Genomic DNA, 20,069 nt, shown 5'->3' on the forward strand with positions numbered 1-20,069 from the left:
CTGCTATTATAAAAAGTAAAAACTTTTTTGTAACTCGCCATTTTGCTTAATGTAATTGAATGAAAGTTCTAATTAACATCTGATATTATTTATAAATTGTTTATTTTAATTAGAAATTTTTAAGTATGAATTAGTAGTAGCAAAAAATCTAGCAAATTCATCTTTTTAAATTACTAAGTTGCCGAGCACTCTTCACTCATATAAATCAATAATTAGTATAACTTACTCGTAATATTCCCTGTGCGTCTTTTCAGTGTGTCCCATAAATTGTGCAAAATGAGCGTATTCTTCTTTCGATAAATTAATTAGTTGCATTACTGTTGCTATTTGTTTACGTAAGCGATTAGATGTCAGTGCTACAGGATTTTCTGCGCCACTTGCATTCGCAAATTGTCGGATGACGACATCTGCTCTAACCCACTGAGATTTAGAGTTATAGTATAGTATAGTTGATCCAAAAGATGGCATAACCCAGACATCCAAAGTGAAAGTTATCCTTCAACACCAAATTGTTCTATATGGTCCACACAATGTCCAGAAAAAAGTCACACCATTTTAAGCGTCGGGTTTGGGGGGAGAGGGGGAAATCCGTAAATTCGTAGTTTTTTTAAGTTTTTCGCCAATATTTCTAAAACTATGCGGTTTAGCATGAACAACCCTCTATACAAAATTGTTCTACATTAAATTTGAAATAAAAAAGGTCCTATGCATAATCTTTCTAAAATGAATGGTTCCAAAGTTACGGAGGTAGTATAGTATAACTGGTCCAAAAAAGGCCTAACCAAAACATCCAAAGTAAAAGTTTTCCTCCAACACCAAAATGTTCTATATGGTCCACATATTGTTCAGTAAAAAGTTACACCATTTTGAGCGTCCGGTTTGGGAGGGAGATGGGAGAGAAACCGGTAAATTAGTAGTTTTTTACGTTTTTCGTCAATATTTCTAAAACTATGCTTTAACCTAGACAATGTTATATACAAAAATGTTGTACATGAAATTTAAAACAAAATATGTTCTATACATAATTGTTATAAAATCAACGGTTCCAGAGTTAAGAAGGGTGAAAAGTCGAAGTTTTCGATACTTCTTATATTTTTTGGGCAATATTTATGATATAACTGTACCAAAAACCCAGACATCCAAAGTGAAAGTTATCCTCCAACACCAAATTGTTCTATATGGTCCACATACTGTTCAGAAAAAAGTCACACCATTTTGAGCGTCGGGTTTGGGGGGGGGGAGAGGGGAGAGAAATCGGTAAATATAAAAAGTATCGAAAACCTCCACTTTTCACCCTCTGTAACTCTGGAACCGTTGATTTTATAACAATTATGTATAGAACCTTTTTTGTTTTAAATTTTATGTAGAATATTTTTCTATAGAACATTCCTTACGCTAAAGCATAGTTTTAGAAATATTGACGAAAAACTTAAAAAAACTACTAATTCCCCATCTCCCCCCCCCCCTCCCAAACCGGACTCTCAAAATGGTGTAACTTTTTACTGAACAATATGTGGACCATATAGAACAATTTGGTGTTGAAGGAAAACTTTTACTTTGGATGTCTGGGTTAGGCCTTTTTTTGGACCAATTATACTATACTACCTCCGTAACTTTGGAACCGTTCATTTTAGAAGGGTTATGCATAGGGCCTTTTTTATTTCAAATTTAATGTAGAACAATTTTGTGTAGAGGGTTGTTCATGCTAAACCGCTTAGTTTTAGAAATATTGACGAAAAACGTAAAAAACTACGAATTTGCAGATTTCTTCCCCCTCTCTCCCCCAAACCGGACGCTCAAAATGGTGTGACTTTTTTCTGAACATTATGTGGACCATATAGAACAATTTGGTGTTGGAGGATAACTTTCACTTTGGATGTCTGGGTTTGGGTCTACCCATACCATACTATTAGGATAAGAAAATAGATACGGATTTTCCTTAGATAGCATGTTGGTTTCGTTTCTAATTTGCAGTGTTAAGTCGATATATGCTTGTACATTTTTTGGAAATAGTATAATAATAGGTCGACTACCTTTTCCGCCAGCTACAACTCTCTTGTATGTATTTGATAAAAGCTTCTCGGATTCAGTCAGTTGCTCTAAGTACTCTGTTTGGTCAACACATGCGAAATTTTTTAAATATTAATCTATAATTACATATTGAACATCTCCTATCCTCCTTCTATTAAACAGAATAGTTAGTGATAATGCAGAATCAATTACTTTCTTAAAAGCTTGTTGATTTGTCCAATCTTGCTGTAAGAGTTCAAAATTAGTTTCTGCGCAGCTTACAATTTGATTTCTAAATTTTATTATATCTTTTGTCAGAGGTAATAAAACTGGTTTATTCCACTTTTTTTCCGCAAGATCTTTCGCAGCTAATGATGATATTTCAAAACTCCACTGACTATTCACTAACAACTTAAATCTCTTCAATTCTTTTAGTTTTGCGTCTTTATCGTTACAAAAAATATCGGGGTGATCTTTCATTAACAAATGACTACACAAATCACATATTTGCTTTAGTGTAGTTTCCAAATGCATGGCTAAACTTGGAGCTTTATAGATTTTAGTTTCGTCGTTGTAACCGCTTATTATTCTTGCACTTGCTACAACGGTATCAAAGAGCATAGGGTTTAATATCTCAAAAAAGGGTAAATTTTTCTTCTCGGTATGTCGGCGCATTTCAATTAGTAATCTAGAGCATTCCCTCATTTTATTAGAGCAAGCGACCGAAATTTGAGCGCGCTTATGTTTCTTCAAGTAGTTTTCCCCAAAATGTCGAATTAATGGGTCTCTTTTTGCAACTAATGAAATTTGGTCTGCTTTCATTTTTGCAAATACATCATTTTTAAGCCTTAAAGTAGCAGCTGTATTTATAGAAAGATCAGCACAAGCAACTAGAGTTTGAGATTGAGCACGATGCTGAATTTTATGGCCAGTTTCATTTATGGGTTTGGTAGCACACATTTTGTAATGGCGACGTAAGTAATTTACAGCAACTATACGTTTACAATAAACGCAGGGTAATCGATTAGAATCTATTTTCTCTTTCTGTATGAATTCCTCAAATTGAGTTTCATATCGCAATAGAGATAAAATTTTTCTTCCTATTTTTTTGTCTTCCTTCGACCTTGTTGAATAATTTGAAAGAGCTTTTACCTCTTTTTTATCGGCATGATGTCTAACTAGATGCCGTTCAAAATTTGTTACATTATTCTTACAAAATTTGCAAACAGTCCTTTTCTTGTTCCTTTTATTCGATTTTTTTTCTATCTAAAATGAAAGGGATGATAGATAAATCCCACATAACTTTCTTAATCGCAACTTGAATAACATGTAAAATATTTTTTAATGCTTACTTACATGAATGCTTACTGTGGTCTATCGTAAATGAACTGAGAGATAAGACTTCTTCTCCCACCACAATCCCGACTTCTCCTGAGACCCTGAACAATTACTTTGTAAATGTGGCAAAAAATTTAACAAATACTATACCTCCTTCTCAGGATCCGATTTCATATCTTTCGCATAAGAATGTAAATAGTTTCTTTTTTACACCCATAGTATTAGGTGAACTACGCTCTACAATAAATGACATTAAAAATAAATCGTCATCTGGGACTGATGGCCTCACTCTTAAAATGTTTTCTGCTCTACCTGATTGCACTTTAAACCATCTTACTACCTTAATAAACAGGTCATTCGAAACTGGAGTTTTTCCAAGTTGCCTTAAGACAGCGATAATTATTCCTATACACAAAGGAGGCCATAAAGATCTTGCTTCGAATTATCGCCCTATTGCACTCCTGCCCACGTTGTCGAAGATAATTGAAAGTCTGGTAAAAAAAAGAATCTTATCTTTTCTGTTGAAATACAAATTGCTTACTCCACATCAATTTGGATTCCTGAGTGACAAATGCACGAATGATGCTATGTTCTTCCTTTTCGATCATGTTTACTCCAGTCTAAACAACCATCACTCTACAGCAACAATTTTCTGTGATTTCTCTAAAGCATTCGATTGTGTAAACCATAACATCTTGACTGACAAATTACAGCACTATGAATTTAGGGGAAAGGCTCTTAAATGGCTTAAATCATATCTTAATAAAAGAAGTCAGTTTGTAAGGGTTGACACGAAGACGTCTTCTTGCATGCCATTAGAATGTGGGGTACCTCAGGGTTCAGTTCTAGGCCCTATATTGTTTCTGATATACATAAATGATATCTCTAGTCTGAACATTAAAGGTAAAATATGTCTCTTTGCAGATGATACTAGTATTACTTGGAGTAACACGGATATTATGGATCTTCGCAATACCATAGCTACAGACCTAGTCACCATTAAATCGTGGTGCGATTCGAATCTCCTGTTATTTAACGTTTTTAAAACCAAAGTCCTACCTTAATCGGTGAAGTTCTTAGGGCTTATTGTGGATAAGTCTCTAAAATGGAACTTGCACATTGATGCCTTACACAAAAAATTAAGTTCTGCTTGTTTTGCGCTAAGATCAGTTGCTACGGAAATGAATTTGTCAACATCTAGGACCGTTTATTATGCCCTTTTTGAGTCTCATCTTCGGTACGCCCTTCCATTCTGGGGTACGTGTTGTGCGACTCAATTTGAGCGTATTTTTAAACTACAAAAGAGAGCTCTTCGTTACTACCTGAGACTCAATAGCAGAGTTCATTGCCAAGAATTCTTTAAAAAATTTAAAATATTAACTCTTCCTTCTTTGTTTGTTTTTGAATACGTTTGTTTAATCCGCAAACATGCATCAGAAGGTCCAGAGAGACCCACTCACAACTATCCCCTTAGAAACGTGGAGCATAATCTTTATCTGCCAACCCCACGGTCTGAGCTGGTTAAGTGCTCTATACTATACAATTCGAGAAAAATGCACAATCACCTGCCATCTAACATCAAATCTATTACAGCATTTCCCGCTTTTCGCAAGGCCTTGAAAGCTTATTTGCTAGAGAGAGCTTTTTATACAGTGAATGACTTTTTTATAAACGATTTGAATTCAGCAAATTGACTTGCAGGATTATTACTTTCGAGTACTTTTGTACATATTTGCAGCGGCATAGAACTTTTGATTTACTTTCCCTTTTCCTTGTTCGCCTTCTTTTTGCTCTGACGTTGTATACATATTGTTTGCAAAATTTTTAATTTTTTAATGTGTACTTAATAACTGTAAAATTATACTCACGCCATTTACTTGGTTTCTGTTTTTGTTTTGTCTGTAGTTTTTTATTATTTTTTGTTTTTTATTGTATTTTTTTATTTTGTATAAGCTTTGTCCACAAATTGGTAAAATTTTATGACAATAAAGCATACCTTACTTACCTTACATATTCATCCAGTGCAACAGTATTTCTTCTATTAACGACTATTGGTTCCTGAATTGTCAAAATGTCTGAACTAACATCAGAAACTAAATCATCGGAATCGGAAACATAAGAACTGGATATGTGAGATGGATTGTATTCGTCAGTATCGGAATCAGAATGACTGTTTTGGGGATCATCATATTTGTAGACGTTAAAATTATTTGACTTCACCCACTCCTACAAATTACGCGTAATTATCTCGTCAACAATAAGAAGTGTACCAAGCCTGTTTTTGATTATACAGTATGGTGCAAATGAAAGGAATAGATTCGTTATTTCGTAAGCCCGTAGGCGTAACCAGGGGGGTTTTGGGGGTTATAACCCCCCCTATTAGATGTACTTTGAGCTCTATACCCTTAACACCATTCCATACCCCCAAGAGACCGTCAAGTAGTTGTAACCCCCCCCCCCCCCCTTAGGATTATCCTGGTTACACCTCTGCGTAACCCGGCGACTTATCGACCAAGGAAAAATCCTGAAACAGATGGATTTTTATTTTTAAATTATGATTTTTTGACATATTTATAGATATACCGTACTAATGACGTCACTCACCTGGGTGTGATGACGTATGATCGATGATTTTTTAAATGAGAATAGGGGTCATGTGCTAGCTCATTTGAAAGGTTATTCAATTCTTTATCCACTAATTTAAACATTATCATAAATATTTATACAGGGTGTCCAAAAGTTTTTTTTTAAATTAAATTAATTTTCACAAAAAGAAAAATGTATGTAATTTATTAAAGTTAAAATAAATTTTACTGTTGCGAGAGAACCCAAAAAACATTGCTTTTCGCATAAATTCAATGTTCAAGCTGCTACCCACCTGCCTCTTGGCAGTTTGACCATTGAGTTTGAGCGGAAAGCAAAGTATATTGGTCAAATAATTATTTTTTCTATTTTCTTACGACAGTAAAATGTATTTTGAATCAAGTAAATTACATCAATTCTTCTTTTTACAGAGAACAGAGAACTTAATTACCTTGCACATAAGCTATCACACGACCCCTATTCTCATAATTCGCCGGCTTAAGTAATAACGAATTTATTCCTTACATTTGTACAATACGATATAACAATATTACAAAATAAGGAAGTTTAACAATCTTACCAACACATTCCTTTTTCTATCAGCAGAATATTCCGTCTCGGGCTCTTGATGTTGACTTATAATTTTAGTATTCGTACCTACATCCAAAAATATTAAGGTATTTTAACTTAATCATTTACTACTTTCTTATAATATTCAAGACTAATAATTATTACGGTGTTTGCGGGGGTAACTGCATCAATAATAAGATTGTTGAAGCGTTAAGGTACGTATCCATACGTGGATGCTCCGTGCTCGGTGTAGCTGCTCAAATGGATACGGCATCCGCTCCCCTACATATAAACCGCAAACCGGTTGAATCGAAGAGGGTGAGCGGCGAGCACCAACGTATCCACTATGTGGAGCTGCTACACCGAGCATGGAGCATCCTCGTATGGATACGTACCTTTAGAAATAAAGTATAAACTAATAAACATCAAATTCAGTAGTCATTAATAATATAATTGATTAAAAGTAAATAAACTTTCCAAAATATATTATAGAAGTTAACCTAAATGTATTTAATTATTAAAATAATAATAATGTAATTAAATGTAATGTCCAAAAAACACAGTCCAAAATTAAAAAATTAACCGACAAAAACGTAGATATTATTATATTAGACCACAACTGTTTGTATCACCTAATCATACAGTGGCTCACAATAAATAAATACATATCGCCATTCGTTTATTGTAGGTATATTTATTGTGAAAAATATAGTATGTACAATAAGAACATTAAAAAAATTAATAAACTCGATCCTGAAACACAGCTTTTAATGTAAATAATATGAAAAGGAATTAAACAAAAAATAATCTTAACTACACCAAATTTAAAAAATTAGAGTATTTGTTAATTCTAATTCTAACAAACATTGTCATAATCGGAATATCGAGGAATTCCCCTAAGCCCTAAGCAAAAGAGGCTCATTCGATACTATTTCATGTATTTGTTTTGTAGTTAGTAAGTAAAAGTGTTTTATTATAACTGCAAATAGTGTAGACGTCATCATTAAACGTGAATGTTTAGAAGTAATAGAAGCCGAACAACAGTGCAGTACATAATAAAAAAATAGAAACACGAAACCAGCGTGGCAAATAAATTTTAAGCTAGAAATACGAAAAAGTTAACTATAAGCAAGGAACGATGGATTTCTATAAAAAATAAAAAATGATACAAGAATTAATGCACCAAAGCGTACTATTGAAGTACAAACGTGCTGAAACAAGATTGTTCATCCTGAAAACATCCGACGGATATTACGAAAGAATACTTTCATGGTAGGTGTAATAAGCTCGAAGTAACCTTACATTAGTCAAAATAACGGAAAAATTAAAATGCAAAAATTGAAACATGTGCTCTTTCTTGACGAGAGCAAATTTTACCATAATATTATGTTGAAAACAAATTTAAATAAAAGCGTCGAGAAGTTAGTAGTCCTGTCGCCAGGGGGGTACAACGGCCTCCTGTATTCAGATGGACTTACCCAAGTTTTTTTTATGTATTTTGACCTGCAGAATACGAATTTTTTGGGTAACAGTTGATCCGGATGTTGATAAGATTGTTATAAACGAAGAAGTTGAGGAATCACATAACAGCGATTTCTCGCAAAACAAAACATTTTTTTGTATTTTTTGGGCCATTCTAACCAAAAAATGTTCCTACAAATTTTTTCGTAGGATGCATAGTTTTCGAGATAAACGCGGTTGAACTTTCAAATAATCGAAAAATTGAAATTTTTGAACCCGAAAAGCTTTTGATTAAAAAATAAAATAGCAATTCTGCTTACCGCATTTGAAAGTGCAAGTCAAATTATATCGGTTTTAATTATTTGTTTTGCTAAAAATGTATTATTTTATTGTTAAAACAAAGCTATAAACACCTAGTGCTTGAGTGATGTTTCAATGATTTCTCATTTAAAATCGAACGAGTATGTAGAGGAGGTAAAAGTGCAAGCGGGGCTATTTCTAAGTAGCATGCATTAAAACGCATGTATTAGGCACGGGAAACACTATGTGTTTATAGCTTTTTTTAACAATCAAAAAATAAATTTTTAGCAATGCAAGTATTCAAAACAGATATAATTTGACTTGAAACTTTTAAAGGCGGTAAGCAGAATTTCTATTTTATTTTTTATTCAAACGTTATTCGGGTTCAAAAATTGCAATTTTTCGATTTTTTGAAAGTTCAGCCGCGTTTATCTCGAAAACTATGCATCCTACGAAAAAACTTGTAGGAACATTTTTTGGTTACAATGACCCAAAAAATACAAAAAAATGTTTTGTTTTGCGAGAAATCGCTGTTATGTAATTCCTCAACTTCTTTGTTTATAACAATCTTATCGACATCCGGATCAACTGTTACCCAAAAAATTCGTGTTCTACGGGTCAAAATACATAAAAAAACTTGGGTAAGTCCATCTGAATTAAGAAGGCCGTTGTACCCCCCCTGGCGACAGGACTATAGGTATTGTAGATAGTTTTGTCTTCTACATTGATAGTAATTCAAAGCATTCCGCACAAATTGTTAAATAATGGCTATTATATAATTTAGCGTAGGTAATTCAAACACCGACAAAATCACCTGACTTAAATGCAATTAATTTATTTCCTAATTTAGTTTTCCTTATTGAGTTCAGATCCGTTAACATGATATTCACAATAATAATAATAACAGAAGATATTAATATAAAATATAGAAGATACATATACATATTAATATAAAAGATAGAAGATATATAGAAAATATTAATATAAAATATAAGACATTAATATAAAAATGCTCTTCTAGAAGAATGGAGTAAAATTAATCCTAAATATTGAAACAAATTAGTGAAATCAATAATTGATCCAAACAGGCTTAAAAGTGTGGTAGCTCAAAGGAGCTACTGTTATATTGTGGTAATATAATATTATTATATTATCTTATGTGTTAATATTATAATAAAGTGGAGATTGACGATTTTTATTGTGAGCATTAGTATTAACAAATACACAATTTTTTAAAAATTTTTGTGGTTGGAAGACTTTTGTTTAATTTATTTAATATTATTTACATATGTTAAAAGTTGTATTACCACATTGAGTTTATTAATTTAAATTTTAATTTGTTATATACAGTGTTCTGGAATAAGTGTTACACCCTTATTAACTTATTTATTTTTAGCACATAAGCAAAACGCTCGAACAGGTCGATTTTTAAAGTAATCATAGTATATTATAGCATCAATGTTTCGAACTTTACGCGATCCCTCTTCAAGTGACAGGCATAACTTTGACTTTTTTAAATAGGAAAGTACATCATGTGACACCTCATTTAAAAGCTTTTGAAATGCTGATTACAAAAATGTATCATACGTTACTCCGGTTTGAGAGCATAGGCGCAAAATTTCGATCAAATTCTATTTAAACGCATTTATTTTTTTCGAATTCTGAGGAAACTAATAGGTATTTTTGAAAAGATCAAACGCAGAATTATTACGGAGGGCTGCAAGTCCCTTAGACTAAACAAACAGTTTTTTTGAATAATATATTTGAAATTAAAAATCAGACTAAATTTTCTCTTCTTTTCACCCCTGTGAATTGTTAAAATAAACATTACAGAAGTTCTTAGGGAAACTCAACCCTCGATATTTAAAAAAAAGACTTATTAGTTTTCCCAGGATTCGAAAAAAATGAATGCAATTGAAAATAATTCGACCGAAATTTTGCGCCTACGCTCTCAAATAGGATTAAAGTATTATATATTTTTGTAATCAGTATTTCAGATGCTTTTAAATGACGTGTCACATGATGTACTTGCCCATTTAAAAAACTCGGAAGTTATGCCGATCACCTGAAGAGGAGTCGCGTAAAGTTCGAAACACTGTAGTATACTATGCTTATTTTAAAAATCGACCTGTCCGAGCGTTTTGCTTATGTGCTAAAAATAAATAAGTTAATAAGGGGGTAACACTTATTCCAGCGCACTGTATATAATAATGTAATATTTTTTGCAATAAACATATTTCAAACGAATGACCATATTTACCGTGAGCCACTGTATAAGTTGAACAATAATATATAAGTTAAAAAATAAAAAAATATGAAAAGAAAATTTTTTAAGAAACGCTTTTCTTTAGTTACGAGTGACTAAAGGTAAAAATCTTATAAAAAAATCAACTAAAAAGCAAAAAATAAACAAAAATTGAAAAATCTAACACATTCGTCAAAGAAAAGCGTGTTCATCGAATAAACAGTTTTCGCCCCACGCTTTTCTTTAACGAATGTGTTAGATTTTTTCAATTTTTGTTTATTTTTTGCTTTTTAGTTGATTTTTTATAAGATTTTAAATTTTAGTTACTCGTAACTAAAGAAAAGCGTTTCTTAAAATTTTTTTTTTCATATTTTTTTATTTTTTATTTTTAGTCTTACACTTTTCAAACATTAAAATATATCGTCATGTTTATTAAAATATGTATAAAACATATGATGTACTAACATGAAAAGTAGTCGGAATCGGCAAAAAATTTGAAACTTTATTGTTTATTTATGAAGCATAACGTAAACAATTGACGTAAAAAGTGAAATTATGTATTGTTCCTATCATTAGCTACAATCCGTAAAAGTTTCAAGTTTTACATTGTAAAAAACAAGAGCATTTTCCATTAAAATCGTTTTTTTTTACAATTAATAAACATGAAAACATTTTTTTTTATTAACTATTCGTGTATTGTTCCCGCGAATGCAAATGTCTACAAATTTTCATTCATTTGCATTGAAGAAAAGGCAGTCAAATTAACGTCTAAAGATTTGACGTAAACTATTGAACTAAATAAAAGCGTTTAATAATTATATTTTTGGAAAAATATTTACAACAAAATGTGAAGTACTCAATGTATCCAAAATAAATCAAGGAATAAAATAAATAAAGCGTTAAAATGATTGGGATTTCTGTCCGCGTTTATTAATCTTTTGAGACAAATTAACTCACCGTCTTTATTTTCCTGTAGCTCATTAGCAAGTTCCAATAACATCCTTCCTCTTGTTCCGGGTACGTTGGCCATAACATCATTGTTTGATATACTGAAGACAATAAGGTAATAATAATTTAAATTATAGTCTAAATTAAAATTAAATATTTTTAAACTTACCTTTTTAATCCTGGCAGTTCTGACATATTTATGATAGTCAGAATAGATAATGTATACCACTTATATTTATACACAAAGCAAAACTAATTTCTAAAATAGATAAACTGTGTATACACTAACCGCTAAGTAATCATACTATACTGAGAAGTGAGAACTGAACTGAGACAGAGTTCGATTAGCTTGCTAATCACTGAAAAAAGAGCGTACAACACGGGAAACCACCGGGCGAAAGCGATTACGCATTAATAATCTTTATCAATACCAATACCATTAAAAAATAACAGAGAAGGTAAAATACAACAAAAAGTTGCGAAGATTATAAAGAGAAACCGAAGAACTGTACAGTACCTAATAAAAAGGCAGACAGACTAAAAGAGAGGGTGCAAATAAATTCCAAACTAGAAATACGAAAAAGTTAAGTATAAGTATGAATCATCTGTCGCAATCGCGATAATAACACGATAAATTTGGCAACATCTACAGAGGTGGACCCGCACTTGCAACATCATATAAAATATGCAAATGAGGCCATAGAGTATGTTCAGTGTATGGAGGCAGACACGAACTACACAAATAAAATAACTGTATAAAATTAGGTTAATAAATGTTTACCCCTCTTTCTTTGCCTTTATATTATACATCAAAATAAGGTTAATGATGCATTATATGTGCACATACTACCTTTAGTTTTGGTGGAGCGATGGACGTCTGTTGTATGTGCGGAGGCAAAAAGGATACAAATGCACATATATAAATATATATATATATATATATATATATATATATATATATATATATTTAGTCTTGTCTATATATAGTGGCTAAACACCCATTTAGGGGTTACGCCGCTTACGCTCTCTAGATCTATGGTTTGAGGTAGATCAGTCCTCATGTTCGTTATTTAATTTTCTCGGTTATTTTTCTCCACTCTTTCCTGTCTCTGGTTTTTTCTTTCCAATGTCGTATGCCCGCCTTGTTGAGATCACTTACTACTTCTTGTAACCATGTAGATCTTGGTCTTCCACGTCTTCTCTTGCCAGCTGGTGTCCATTCCAATATTGAGAATATCGTCGTAGTTGATCCGGATCTCCATATGTGTCCTAGCCATTTTGCTCTTTGCTGTTTTATTTTACACACTATATCTTCCTTAATTTCATCCAGTAGCTCAAGGTTCGTTCTTTGTCTAAATTCATTGTCACTTATTTTTATTGGTCCTAGTATTGCTCTTAGTATTTTTCTTTCTTGTATTCTAAGGTTTTCCTCTTGTTTTTTTTTGTCATGCTAAGAGTTTCTGCTGCATACATCATCATCGGTCGAATTATTGTTTTGTATACTTTCATTTTATTTCTTACTCAATACTTATTTTTAAGTAATTTTTTATTTGCATGGAAGCTCTTATTTGCTGTAATAATCCTTTCTTTGATTTCGGTTTCTCTTTCTCCATTGTTTGTTATTAATATTCCCAAGTATTTAAATTTTTCGACTTCTTCAAAAGTGTATTCTCCTACTCTAACCTTTCTCTTTTCAAAGTTTTTGTCAAATCTCATTATTTTGGTTTTTTCTTGTTTTATTTTTAATCCCATTACTTTTCCTTCTGTTACCAATTCGTTTAACATTCGTTCCATTGTTTTTCTATTTTTTGTTATTAGAACAATATCATCAGCGTATGCTATTATTTGTCCTTTCGTTCGGAGGGTGCCTTTGTTGATCTTCCTGACGATGTATTCTAGGGCAAGATTAAACAGAGTTGCTGATAATAATGAATCTCCTTGTCTCACGCCTTTATTGATGACAAATTCTTCTGTGTCGCCTACTTGAGTTTTTATGCTAACTACAGTTCTACTCATTGTCATTTGTATTAATCTTCTTAATTTATTTTGTATTCCCATTTCTTTCAGAGCTACCATTAATTTTGATCTTTTTATTGTATCAAATGCTTGTTGAAAATCTATAAAAAGCAGTTCAATTTCTATTTTATATCCATGTGCTTTTTCCATAATTTGTTTAACCGTATGTATGGCATCTGTTGTAGACTTTCCCTTAACAAATCCGCATTGATAGTGTCCTATGATATTAGTGGTAGCTTCGGTCAGTCTTCGTTGTATTAAGGCGGACATGATTTTATATGCTATGTTTAATAGCGTCAGTCCTCTGTAGTTATTGCACATCTGTTGATCTCCTTTTTTTTTAATCGTGATAATTTGTCCTTTGTACCATTCTTCCGGCATTTTTTCTTTGTTCCATATGTCTTTTATTAAATTGTATAATTTATCTTTTAATTCTTCACCACCATATTTTATAAGCTCCATATTGATACAGTCCGATCCTGAGGCTTTACCATTACGGCTGCTATTAATAATTTCCTCAACTTCCTCTTTTGTTGGTATTTCTAGCTGGTTTCCTAACATCATTGTCACTTCTTCTATGTTTTCATTTAGGTCTTGATCTTCTTGTTCTGTTAATAATTCTTTAAAATAGTTAGTTCAAATTTCTTTATACTCTTCATCGTTTTCTGATACTTTTCCATTTTTATCTTTTATGCCTTTTATCTTTCCTTTAAAAGTTTTGTTCTGCTCACTAATTTTCTTATAGAATTCTTTTGTGTTTCTGTTCTTACTTTCTTTTTCTATTTCTTTTATCTTATCATCCAACCAGTCACGTCTAATTTTTCTTATTTTTTTCTTGCATTCATGTCTTATTCTATTGTATTCTTCCCTATAATCCTGTCTATTTGTTCTTATCCACATTTGTCTCATTTCTACCTTCTTTTTTAGCATGTTATGGCATTCTTCGTTATACCATTCTTGTCTTTTTTGTTTCTTTTTATCCCGATGTGTACATCCGCTGTTTCATTTATACATTTTTTTATATTTCTCCAATCTGTTTCTATATCCTTTGTAGGTTTAGATTGTTCCTTCAGTTTTTTATTCATGTCGTCAGCATACTTAATCCTTATGTCTGGAGCATTCAGTTTTTCTACTTGCCATTTATTTTTTGTTGTCGTGTTTTTTTAGAGTTCTTTTGACTTTTTGTCTTACCTTTGCAGTTACCATAAAATGGTCTGTGTCTGCATGTGCACCTCTGTAGGTTCTCACGTCTGTTACCGATGTTTGCTTCCTTCTTGTAATCAGTATATGGTCTATTTGTGACAATGTTTTTTGGTCTGGGGAAATCCACGTTACTTTGTGATATTTAGGATGTTCGAATTTTGTACTAACTGTTTTATATACCTATATCTAATTTTTCAACGATTTTTATTTCTATTTGGAATTATTTCCTTTCGTTGTATTTTTTTTAAATCTTTTTTTTTTTATTTATTTATTTACTTATTTTTTTATTATTATTATTATTTTATTTTCCATTTTTTTTTCATTGTCTTTTTTCAATATAAATTGGGATATTAGACTAGGACACAATTTGACGCTCAGGGGTCGATTAGAGCATTTAGACGAGACAGGTGGACCTCGGATAGACATAGGGTTTAACACAAAGGGAAAAAAACATAGGTTATAAACTTAATCAAATACGATAAAATATGTTTGTACAAAATTTGATAAATATTGTAATCTTCTGCTATTAAGAGGAAACAGTAGCGATCAACAGGTAGCAAAAACGCGTTCCAAGATTGCGGCTGTAATTTTGAATATTTTTTCGAGATACTTGCCACACGTATTCGTAATATAATAAAGAATGGCGGTACAGAGCCCAATTTGAAAAATATATTAATATGTGGAAATTACTCTGTAATTAAATACAATATTAAAAAACGAGCCTGTACCGCCATTAAGAAGAACAAAAAAATACACTTTCTTCAAATAAACTTTTTTATCCGATGCCTAGATTTTGTGTCTTTTGGAACTACTAAATTTTTTTATTTCATTATTAGTTCCAAAATGACACAAAATCTAGGCATCGGATAAAAAAGTTTATTTGAAGAAAGTGTATTTTTTGGTTCTTCTTAATGGCAGTACAGGCTCGTTTTTTTTAATATTGTATTTAATTACAGAGTAATTTCCACATATTAATATATTTTTCAAATTGGGCTCTGTACCGCCATTCTTTATTATATTACGAATACGTGTGCCAAATATCTCGAAAAAATATTCAAAATTACAGCCGCAATCTTGGAACGCGTTTTCGCTACCTGTTGATCGCTACTGTTTCCTCTTAATAGTTGAGTTAGGTTATATGGTCTGGTGATTTTGGGTATTTTGGTCATTTCTTCATTTAATACTTTAACCTCGTTTATTATTTTAGAACAGCTTAAGATCATGTGCTCCGCTGTACCTTCTTCTCCACATGAACAATTAGGAGAATTACTAATTTTATTTTAAATTTGTACTGGGGAGTTAAAACATGGTTGAACCTTAACCTGCACAAAACAGAGAAAAACCGCTTGCTTTCCGAGAGTCTTGAGAATCACGACTGACCAGGAGGCTTGGTAACTATGTGTTTATAACATAGGACTGTTACTGTACATTTCTCTCCATTCTAGTATTATGGGTTTTACGTGGCAGGCAATTTCACTGTAGGGTCACTTATAGCTTAAAAGCTCTCCTGTTCTACTTCCTTTCTTAGCATCTTCGTCCACTTCTTCAATCTCTTTTATTCCACAATGTCTTTTAAACCAAACTAATGATGCCTTGAACTTATTTCTGTTGATGTATTTAATCTGTTTTTGTAAAAAGTCCTTAATCCATAAGGGAAAGAAATATGTCAGGTAGAAAAGCCATCACAATGTTACACAGCATTTTATGGGACCAATCCATCACCAAAGAAAACAAAAAGGGGATAATATGAGACTATAGTGAAAAGTATCACTCTATATATAGCTGTGAGGTATGGCCACTGAAAGAAAGAACACTAGCACCGTTGAGAGCAACAGAAATGGATTTTTGGAGAAGAGGTGCAGGAACATCTAGAAGAGAAAGGATACCAACGATCGCATTAGAGAAATAATGGGAATCAAACGAACAATCACTGATGACGTATCGACAAAACAACTTATCTGGTTCGGACAGATACAAAGAATGGATGAACAACAAATACCAAAAGAAATACTAAAATGGCAACCAGAGGGAAAGAGAGAACGAGGTAGACCGAGAAAAAGTTTGAGGGAAGGAATAGACAAAGAGCTGAGAGAAAGAAACATAGAAGAGGATCTTTGGAACAACGGAGGAAGTGGCGATTTAAGTCGGAAAACGGCGGGGAAGGTTATAAACTGACATGTAGTAGTTTTGTAGAAAGTGCATTTAACATATCGACGCTTGAAAGCTAAAACTGCTAATACGCCAATTACGAATTTTACAGGAGAACCGTTTAAGTTTGAAATTTTATAAAAAAAATTATAATTTTTGTTGTAAGCTTACTATCTTGAAAAATCTTAGGAATATAAATATTTTAGGCTGGAATGCTTTCATGGTATAAATTTCTAAAAGAAATATTATCTAGTTTTAAAATTAATGGCGCATTATACAAAGTTATTCTTGAATGCAATCAGGAGAAATGTATTATAAGCATAATGCGTTATATAACCAGGTAACTGAAAACGGCTAATTTACCAAATATGAGTAATTTTATGAGAAGGTGAAATGTTTTATAATATATTTATCTTATCAGTGCAAGCTATTAGAAGTGTCTTTTGGGAAAATTACAAGAATATGTCATTCTCGGTTTAAATTCTAATATTATTTTATTATATTTATTGCATAATTATTAGATATTCTAGACATTCTACATTAAAAAACAAAAAGAAATAGTTTGAGTTACTAGAAAATACTTTATTTCTATGAAAAAAAAAAGTGAGGTTCATGACAAAAACAATAAAAAACACATCAGCAATATTAAAGTTGAACTCAATCTTCTTCGTCAGTCTCTGGAAGGACATCATTTACACTATTATCTCTAGGTAGATTTGAATATTAATTATGATATTGCAAGGGTACATTCAAACAAAACTTTTACTAAAATAAAAAAATTTCAGCGAAAACCACATACATATTTCTATCTTGAGCCTTTTAAAAGTTATAGGCAGTAAAAATGGGGGAAAATATAAGTGGACACCTGGTATATCAATTACTATTTAACTACCTGTATCGTAATGAACTTCATTATGATACAGATTTTCATTACGATACAGATTTGTAACCAATAGAATCGCGATATGGCATTCGCGATGAAGGTGGCACTCGCGCAGTGACCAATGGCAAGTCAAATACATACTTTGATGGCTTTGACAGTTCTCAATATGTAAACAAACTGACAAATTACTTAATTTGTTTGCGTTACAAAATTAATAAATTCGAATATACAATGATGAGCGCGCTAATAACCCGCAAAATAGCACAAAAGATGGAAAACGTATTAAGTTGTGAGATAAAAAGAAATGAAACCAGTCGAGCTGGGAAGTTTAGCGATATTAACCTATGAATTTACATTATACTTATTGATCGTTTCCCACCTTTACACGTATCAGATGAGTATGTCAACTAAAACTGTAACTGTGACAGTGGCAGTTGCCAAACTCATCCGATACGTCTAAAGGTGGGAAACAATCAACATGATGTAAATTCATCGGTTAATATCGCTAAACTTCCCAGCTCGACTAGTTTCATTTCTTTTTATCTCACAACTTAATACGTTTTCCATCTTTTGTGCTATTTTGCCGGTTATTAGCACGTTCATCACAGTATTTTTTGTTTTGAATGATCATAGAAAAAATCGTGTATACATCTTGCATTTAATTGTCATTATGAAGCACGTACTCTATACAAAACTCGCCGCTAGGCGGCTCGTTTCATATCCCTCATGCTCGCTTCATAATGACCATCGTTAAATGCTCGTTGAATAATATACTATTATGACACTCTCTAATTTTTGTGTTGTAAATCTTTCAATATTTTAAACTTCGAGTTTATTATGAGAATACTATGTGTATAAAAATTAAATGTTTTATTGCCAAAACTGCACCAACTTTTATCAGGAAGAAATATTTCTAAGAGATTTATAATAAAACATTTTTCATTTGCCGCGAACATTTTGGCTCACACTGTACATGTACATATACCTACCATAAAATCGAGTTTCTGTAGGTGAAGTCAGAATTAAAAAAAATTGTTATTTACTTATCAGACATAACCAATTTATATTTTTATGAGTGCTTTTCGCAAAATATTAATAAACCATGTCTTTACTTCTGTGTTGATGTTATGTTTGAAATTTTGTTTGGAAATAGTTTCTATCTTTGGAAAGACCGTCTTCGAAGTGAATAATGTAGCACACTTGATATTATTTTAAACAGATAAAATGTATAATACGCCACCTGTACCCGTAACTGATGTAAACAAAGCACCACATTGCAAAAATATTCTGCCATATGAAATGACTAACACGGCTTTAAGGCTCTAATACCTGAAAGTAAAATTGACTTATTTGCTAGAATCAAACGTGGTGGGTGTATTATACGACTGATAACATATTTTTGTATTAAAATTTGGCGCATAAGACATAGCTGCTTTCAAAACCACTCCAAAAATAAAATGTTTAATACGCCAAAAAAGTAGTTCAAACAGCTTAAATCCCCTTTATACATACGTAGAAAAATTCACTGAATCTAATGGTATATAAAGTCTATTTTACAAAAAGTGGCGTATTATACATTTTACCTTTCAAGCGTCGATATTTATATTGTTCATTTTTAATTTTAGGCAAGCACCATTAACTCGCAATAGACTGGTACCCTGGCTGAATAGAGAACTCAACGCACTTCTTTATGATAACACCCAGTTAGTTATGAGACTTGTAGATACAATCCTGGATATGTTATTGCAGCGTCATATTTGCAGCAGAACATTCCGAAATGTTCTTTTAGAACACCTCAATATCAGAACAGACCACTTTATTCATGAATTTTTCAGTTTCATGAAATCACGGTTTGATATGATTGGATATGATAGACAAGTGATATACAGTGAACGACCACTGTCCCCTTTATCTGTGGTTACTCTTCCAGGTTAGTATAATATAAATATATACACTCACAGACTAAATATTGCAAATTATTTCGAAATTAATGTGTGAAATGAACTTTTTTGGACTGTCCCCAGTGTCATAGAAATAGGATTTCTTTTCTGAGTGCGATGTTTTAAAGTGTCATATAAATGCTATAATCACATAAGCGCTAATATGATGGCTAATATAATTTTTAAATTGAATTTCATTAAGGTAAGTATTCACTATTCTAGCTATATGAAGACATTAATTATCATACATTAACATAACATGCAATATGGCTGACAAACGGCAAAACATGATGTAAAATGTTTTTAATCTACATATAAGCTGTCATTTACCCAACCACCTCCACAAGTTCGGTACCTCCTTTCCAAGAAATCCCACTCGATAACACAGTGCTGCCACCACTAACATTAACGCTCTGTATAAGGT

At 32.0% G+C, this 20,069-nt stretch overlaps 1 protein-coding gene across 4 annotated transcripts in view; it reads left to right on the forward strand.

The window, feature by feature from the left end:
- Positions 1-20,069, forward strand: part of LOC114329471 (E3 ubiquitin-protein ligase Topors-like) — a 70,850-nt gene that overhangs the window by 26,987 nt on the left and 23,794 nt on the right. For 2 of the 4 annotated variants that reach the window (XM_050643784.1, XM_050643781.1), the window contains 2 exons: positions 11,484-11,570; positions 19,331-19,635. In XM_050643784.1, the coding sequence (XP_050499741.1) occupies positions 11,484-11,570; positions 19,331-19,635 (392 nt within the window). The remainder of the gene's footprint in view (positions 1-11,483; positions 11,571-19,330; positions 19,636-20,069) is intronic. The other 2 variants (XM_050643785.1, XM_050643783.1) reach the window with 1 other exon arrangement.

This window comes from Diabrotica virgifera, chromosome 2, assembly GCF_917563875.1.
Source record: "Diabrotica virgifera virgifera chromosome 2, PGI_DIABVI_V3a".
Taxonomy (NCBI): domain Eukaryota; kingdom Metazoa; phylum Arthropoda; class Insecta; order Coleoptera; family Chrysomelidae; genus Diabrotica; species Diabrotica virgifera.